Source organism: Enoplosus armatus, chromosome 10, assembly GCF_043641665.1.
Source record: "Enoplosus armatus isolate fEnoArm2 chromosome 10, fEnoArm2.hap1, whole genome shotgun sequence".
Taxonomy (NCBI): domain Eukaryota; kingdom Metazoa; phylum Chordata; class Actinopteri; order Centrarchiformes; family Enoplosidae; genus Enoplosus; species Enoplosus armatus.
The window spans coordinates 18,678,369-18,686,487 of record NC_092189.1 but is presented as its reverse complement, the minus strand read 5'-3'; the positions used below and the strand labels follow the sequence as shown (position 1 = coordinate 18,686,487).

The 8,119-nt window shown below is 39.9% G+C and overlaps 1 protein-coding gene across 1 annotated transcript in view; it reads right to left on the bottom strand.

The window, feature by feature from the left end:
* Positions 1-4,783: 4,783 nt before the first annotated feature.
* The window catches only part of fgfrl1a (fibroblast growth factor receptor like 1a), a 57,940-nt gene continuing 54,604 nt past the window's right edge, over positions 4,784-8,119 (bottom strand). Inside the window, exons 5-7 of the mRNA XM_070913508.1 lie at positions 5,980-6,152; positions 5,671-5,851; positions 4,784-5,208 (exon numbers count right to left, since the gene is read on the bottom strand). Coding sequence (XP_070769609.1) covers positions 4,784-5,208; positions 5,671-5,851; positions 5,980-6,152 — 779 coding nt within the window. The remainder of the gene's footprint in view (positions 5,209-5,670; positions 5,852-5,979; positions 6,153-8,119) is intronic.

Below are 8,119 nucleotides of genomic sequence, written 5' to 3'. Positions count from 1 at the left end.
ATTAAGGAGCGCCACCTACAGATACTCAACTTCATCAGCACAAAGTCAAAGCATGTCTCACAGTCAAGCAGCCTCTCAGAAGTGCAGCGCAAAAACACAAACATGCAGCTAAAAACCTAAAAAGTTGTTCATTATTATTATTCTGTTCCCATGTCCCATCCTGTTGCAGTGCCCCATCCTTTCAACAGTGTTTTCTTTCATCATCATCTTCACCTAAATGAGTCAGAGAGATGTTGGGCCTTCACACCCTCCATCCGCACGCACCGCTTGTCCATCTGTCATCTCTGCAGACAGACATGTTGACAGATGAAATGCCGGCTGCAGCTCTCACAATTGAAGGGCTACAACTATTTAGAGAAGGACATTCACTTAAAGACAGTCCCATGGTACAGTGAGGTATTGTACTGGAATCTCTTCCTGTGATGTGACGGAGAGAGGCAGAATGGAGGGAGTGAGAGACAGAATGGACATGGTAGAATAACGAAAAAGAATATCTGATCGATAATTAATAGATACTCATAGATAATAAGTATCTTGTTCCTACTGTCAAATGCACTGCTCAGGTGTAAGATGCTTAGATTGAATATTTAAGAACAAAGACAATTATACATAGACTTCACTTTTTTTAATGGCACCAATAAAATGATTACAATGAGACAAAACACATTTTTAACCTAAATGACAATAGACTGTACAAGATTGTCGATTCAAAGATTATCAATAAAATTTTGTATATTCCATCAGCGTGTATAAATACAGTATCTTACAATGACATGAGCATGGTATTTGCTACATAGCTTACATTACTACTATAACACAAAATCCACTCATGCAGTATAATGCCCAATTATATGAAGAAAAAAAACAAAATAAATTAGAAACACACTTTCTTTTTGAATCTTGAGACAATTTAGCATTTACAATGTTTAGTGGGCCAATGTGTTGCTAGAGCTACTGTGCGGTCCAAAGCATTCTCACTAAATCATCTAAAAGTTACTATACTTTCAACACTAATATCATTCCATGTACATGCTAGTGGTAAGTGCACATATACACAGTATTTCTATTGGCAGTCCATTAGCTTTGACAAAAACCCCCCAAACTTTTAACGTGTGAAATGAGTGAAAAAAGGTAAATGGGTTGACGGTCTTCACAGAAAAACATAGCACTGATTGAGGAAACTTTTACCGTTACTTACTTTTCCATCCCTCCAACATTGGAAGAAGTATTTAAAAATAAAAGAACACACTCCAGCTGTTCAGGGTGACTCTATCAACAGATGTTTCAAAACATGTCAAAGGGAGAGCTACTAATGCAATGTTTCAATAATTTTTTTTCAGTTAAAGCCGTTTCTAGAGGAAAATAAATGAACATGTGTCTCCATTTGGAACTGTACCATAATCATTTTGATATACGCTTATTCTTGCTGTTCTGATGTGCTTTAATTTCAACTTAATTCTGATTTGTACTTTGTAATTTTGGATGTATTATAAGTTTTGTACAGGAAAAGAGAGAGGGCACAATATGACCACCAGCTGTCTCTGTTGGCGGTATGAGATGCACATTTTGTTAATAAATTTCGTTAAACACGTCTTGGTGCAGGTATACAGGTGTGGCATCTTATCTGAAGGCTGCAACACCTTCTTAAAAGTCTTATAATTACAATACAACAACAATACCAAAAAACTGAATCTCTAAAAGGGATTCAAAATATACAAAGAACTGGGGCCTGACAAGTAGTTGGTTTCAAAGCTCTGGTCTGCAGGCCAATGAGTATCACAAAAATGGGCATATATGAATTATCCATATGAATATATTTGGACATTTTCCTACTTGAGTTTAAAGATTTATGTGCAAAAATACATGCTGAACAACGACCACATGTGTAACTAAAGTTACCAGGTGATTTCAATGTATCACTTCCTGTCACATGGCTGTTTAGACACGCCCTTGTAAAGTTCTCACTGTTTGATTTTGTCCTGAAGAATGTCTGCAGAGAGAAACACTGACTCAATGCAAATGCAATCAACTACATGGCAAGCCTACAGTCTCTTTCATATTTCGCATATACACTTCTGCATTTTTCTATGTTTAAACATCTCTGGACAGAGTCACCCCACTGTTACACTCACATACACATGGCTGAGTGTGTCTTTCACAGAGTGCTGTAATGTAAAACGGCTGAAATCTTAATCTTATCTCAGTATATCATTTTACACAAGATTTTACATAGTGGTCAGATTCATCAGCGCACATAGGAACAACAAGATGGACACCTGAGAAAGAGAGAAAGGAAGAAAGTTTGTTGGGGCTGGTTTCCAATGAGGTTTGGGGTCAATCTAAATGATTTTTATCACGCTGTCTTCCCAACAGCTGCCAGGAGCAGTGAAAGCAAAAATGCAATAAGAGTAAAAGAACAACTAACAGTCATTCAAATACATGAACAAACCAAGTAACAGTTTGTCTCAACTCTAAGAAAGAAATCCAACACTGTGAAAAAACAATAATCTACTGCTACTAGTTTTGCAGATGATTTTGATGCTTTAATAGTTGCAGTTTTAAAAGTAATCTTTAGATTTTTAGAAATGTTATGGACCTTTTTTCATTATGATCATTGGGATTCATGGGGTTTTATAATCCCAAACAAAATATCATCACCTGGAAACTATGACCTTAACTTTATATCCAAGGTCTCCAACTTGAGCTTACATTGGCTTTGAAAACAGCTTATTCTAGGATCATTTATATAGTGTACTAATTCCTTTACTCATAACAGCTGTTGGTGACCTCGTTTACAAATTAAAGGCCCCCGAACACCAACACAGGTGTTTCCAGTTAATCCGGCTGATTAGGCCTCCGCTCAGGATGAAGCCACAGGGGAGCAATGTTGGGAATGACCTACGTTTACCAAACTCAGAGTATGAATGAGAATGATAAAGGTTTCAGTTGTCCCACCCTAAAAGATGCAACAAAACTACATGAGAGTGAGGGAAAGATTAATCAACGCATCAATGCACACACCCACACTGTCCCGAGAGCAGGTCTAAACAGCCAAAAGGATTGAAAACATCTGTGGAGGTGCACCACGGGTATGTGGGGGCTTTCAAATGGCATTAACATGAGACCAAGTTGTAATCAAATAGCGTGAAAATCCATAAAACCCACATAAATGCATTTAAAACACATTTGTAGATCTCATTATTTTAAGGTGGTCAGTATATATTTTATTTCCATTGTACAGCACCAAGAGCAGTTAATGTACTTGAAGCTAGTCAGTGGGTACTGCTATAGCAATTAACATGACTTTCTGCAGAATATATGGCTCAAAATTTTAGTGATGAACATACTGATATTTGATTTAGTTTTAAGCTGCATCCCATTGTTTTAACTTATTATCTTCCATTTTCTGAAGCAGGTGAGAAGGAAGCCCTCTATCAAAAATCTTTCCTCTTTAGATGAAAACAAGAGACAACAGATGAGACCCTCTGCGTTGTAATGAACCATGTGCGGAGAACAGAGCGCATGAAAACCCTGCTCCACTATACTCTAGGTCATATTGTGAGGCGCTTTAAGAAGAAGAGTTCCTCTCTTTAAAGCCCTCTAAATCTCATAACAGATGAACAAGAATCTGTGACACATCCAATGATCCAGCAGTGATCCACGAAATCTGGAAACAACTGTCAGAAGGCACCATTTTACACGGAGGCATCGCTGATGATCCCTTTGTGCTGTCGGCTAAAGAGGTTGAGCGTATGACATGAAGTGAGCTGATATCCTTCATCACTCTCTTCTAAAGTCAGCGAGCGTCAAACAGAGCTGAAAAAGAGAAGACGAGAAACACGAAATGCCACCTTTCTCCAGGAAGTAAAGAGGCAGAAACTGTCAGTAGATGATGTACTTATCAGAGTCGGGACAGCTTCATCTTCGCCGTCTGGAGAAGCTCCTTGGTTGTAAATCACACTGTTGCTGCTGCTAAAATCAATCTACTAAGAGAAATCCATGCTGTCTGGACTCAGTAAACTAGTTTGACATCAGCTCTTTTTCACACAGTACCCAGATAGCAGCTGGACATTTATCAGAACGGCTGTCAGAAGCAAAAACCAGCAGCCCTCATCCTTACATCCTATAGTGGGAGTTTGTCTTGATTTGTGTTTCTTATGGCTCAGTTCGGGCTGAGGCCTGAGATATACTCTGAAATTAAGCTATTACAGTACATACATGCTATATTGTTCTTTATTGATTACCCAGGATGAATTAGCATGCTAAATGCCATATAATTGTATTCCACTATATACATGAGTAGCTATCGTTGGAGCCTTGTAGTGTAGGCGAGCTGTATTACTATTGTTACTGAGGAGGTTGTAGTTGGGTCCAAAGTTCCCTTGAAGCTGCAGAGTTCAGAAGAGAGATTTAAACATCTACGGAAAATATTTCATGTATAAAAAAGCTTGAATAAAACATTTGGGGATTTTTCTCTCATAGATTGTACTGGATTCGCCTCCAGATTGGCTAAAAATAAGGATCTTCTTTACATTCTTCATTGTTTGTGTCTTGAATAAGTCCGTGTTTACACAATAACATGGCTGCAGCAGAATGAGGAAGAGGTGCGTGATCCCACGTTTCTGTATATGAGTCCGCATGGTCTCTTGCATGTGGCTTTCCTTGTTCTTTGCTCTGTACGTCAGCAGTTAGTATGGACAGTTGTGAATGAATCTGCATGCACAGGAACGTGTTCATGTAAGAGTTGAATGTGAAACACCAAAGCTTGCTGTTAGCCTCGCTGCTAACACTGATAGTGAATGTGCTGGTGCTGGTGCACTTTGCCGTCCACGTGTGAATGCGTGTGTGTGTGTATATCCGTGTAGATCTTCGGGTAGACCTTGGGAGCCAATCCAGCGCCTCCTTGAGCCAGGAGCAGCTGCTGATGGGCAATATAGTCCTCATATGAAAGACAATCTTTATCCCCGTTGGCCGGTTGAGGAGGCAGCGCTGGGCAGGCTCGGTCACGATTGGCCCCAGGTAGGCGCTGGGGAGTGGGAAGAGCAGAGGAGGAGGAAGAAGAAGAGGAGCAGGTGCGCTTTGATTGGCAGAACCAAAGGAGGGCTGTGCCTAAGATGAAGGCTACACCTGCTGGTATTCCAATAATGACGGGCCAGGGGAGGCTCGGGGACGTTGCCGTGGGGACAGGGTTGCCTTGGGGCTTCAGATCTGCAAAGGAGCAACAAATGAGGAAATTAAGGACAGAAAATATGCCAGAATCATCTGTCTAGATGTGAAAATAACACACTTGGTTGGTTTGTATGGTGGGTTGAGCAGCAGGCTGCCAGTTGTTAGCTGGTGATATTAATGACAGAGCCGTTAACTTTGTTGCCTGCTAAGACGACGTAGCTGAGGAAGATTGTTTGGTTTGTTTGGGGGCTCAGGCAGCATGCTAGTTAGCTTAACGTGCTGTTAACTGGCTGCTGTTAGCTGGTAATGTTGTAGACAGAAGTGTATGCTTCGTCAAGCCACTGGGGCTAGGCAATGTAGGTTGGCCTAAGTAGATACAATGTAGATATCAGCAGCCAAGTATCTTCCTCTGCAGTATGTTAAACCAGAGAGATAATTACACATGATCATAAACAATTCTCTGTGTGTGCATGTCAGTTTCTCTCTCTTTCTTCCTCTGACCTGGTAGCACCGTCAGGTAGGCACTCCTGAAGCTGTAGCCCATAGTATTGGCTCCCAGGCAGATGTACATGCCGGCATCCTCCTCCTTGGCTCTGGTTATCAGCAGCTTGTTGAGGTAGGATCCGTCAGGACGTGACCAAACCTCCCCTGTAGGCAGGACCACAAAGCGGTGGTCTCCAACCTTTGAACAAAATCAACAATGTACAAATTTATTGGTCAACTCTGTCAAATATTACTAATTCACCATAATGTTCCTCAGAGAATTGTGTTTATATACAGAAATGGTTTTGGCAGCACGTGTGTTTGTACCTCGATGGTGGAGTTAAATTTGTTCTCGTCACCAGGTTCAACTCTTTTAAGCCACTGAATAACCGGCTTGACATCACTGCGGACTTTACACTGGAAAGACGTGGTTCCTCCGTAGTCCACAGTGGTGTTGACAGGGTGAGTACCAGTCAGAATGGGTTTCGAGTTGGTACGCTCTGAAGACACATAGGAAGAGAAAGTATATTTAATATTAAATTCCTTTTCAGTTGACAAAGTGTGAATAGAAGAAATTGTATTTTGTAAACTTGTCAAATTCAACTGTAATCAGAATTAACATCAGGGGAAAAGCAGTGAGGAAAGAGTATGTACTCTTTTTATTAGCCCTGAGAGAACATTATATGGTTTGCAAGCATTATTTGCACAGAATCTGCTGTATTCACATCCTCCCTCTCTGTTGAAGATACACAAACAGATCCCTTATCTTCAGCTCCTGTCTTTTTATACAGCAGAATAAACACACCTGCCAGAGACATTCAGTAGTCTCCTTTTTAGTATCTGTTAATGTAATCTCACGAGAATGTAATCTGAGAAAATGAGTTAGATTTTTTTATCAGCTGTTTTGAAACCATTCTTCAGCAGAATTTAAAAGGCATCCTCAGTTTTTGGATTAATTCATGAAGTTGGAAAGTACTATAGTTTCCAAACTTCCACTGACTTCCAGGGAGGCTCAAGTTTTACTTTAGGTTTAACCTTGCAGTACTAACTTCATTTTCTTTGTTGTTTTCAGTGCATGTGTAGAGTTACAGACAGTGCTGCACAGGATTTATTAAGAGCTCGGGGGGTTATAACTTAAATTATTTAAACTTTAAATGTGTTAATGTAGTCAAGGCACGTCCCAAAGGCATCTGGTCAGCTTGGCTACCTACAATGAAATGCAAAGAAACCACACAAGCAAACAACTCTGCCAGAACTCATTCAGCTGACATGAAAAGAAAAGTAAAAACAAAAAGGCTTTGTGTGAATTCATTTTTCTTTTAGGTGATCAGGTAATGCTTGAAATGGATACATTTAATATCACAATAAGGAATTAACTCAAGTATTTCTATTTATGGATTATATGTGTTTTGTGAGAGCTTTGCGGGTACGTCTTGAACTCCTTTTTTCTAGTTTTCTTTCTAACAGCTGTGAATGACTGACAGCTGAGTGGATCTCAGAAAATGTCACATTTGACATAAGCAAGCGGCAGTTTGATTTACTTCCTTTCTGCTCTTGTGTGTGTGCGCGCACATGTGTGAGAGTGCAAGTGTCTCTCAGGAAAGACTACAGCTGTACTTTAATGTGCAACAGATGTGGCGAGTGAAGTGAGAGGAGCTCGTCTGAGGCTCTCGACAGAGCTATCACATTCAGTAACATACAGTTCAGTGCACAGACACACACATAAACAACTCCACCAAACAGCTTAACATTAAATCATCCAGCACCAAAACAGCTTTTGCAGCCTTCCCACGCAACCTAATACATCAAAAAACACTCACAACTCATCATAACACACATTCTGCTCTCAACAGTAAAACTTGACCTTTTTTTAGACTAAAACTGCAGCTGACTCACTCAAACCTGCTGAGCATTCCTCGCTCGCTTGACTGGTGATCAATAAATGCCACTGAAGCTATTTTAAACTTATATTCGTGGTGCGACTTATTAGCCAGCACACTGGTGCATGTGGGCACTGTGGCTCTACTTTGCAACCAACCACAATATCTAAAACTTACATTTAATTAATTAACACAACACTGGACATTCAGATTTTGGCTGAAACTCTCCCTCTGGTACACATTTGTTATGTTGTAAGTGTTTATACGTGTTATGTAACAACAACCTGAATGAGACATCTGCCATGAAAACGACATCTTATTCAATGTCATTCAATTTATTCTTATGACTGTAGGTTAATACTTTCAACATACTATGTTAAATGGTACAACAGAAACCTGCTGATGACAGATCATCTTCACGTCTTTCTCTCTTAAAACAAGATGGAAATCTGTACTCCTTTACACTGCAGAATAAGCATCAGACTCTTTGCCAGCAAATCATTGAAATAGTTGAAAAGTTAACTATGGTGTTCTTGATCATATGATCTTTGATGTTCTATATAATCACTGTATTGTGAGTCAGAATG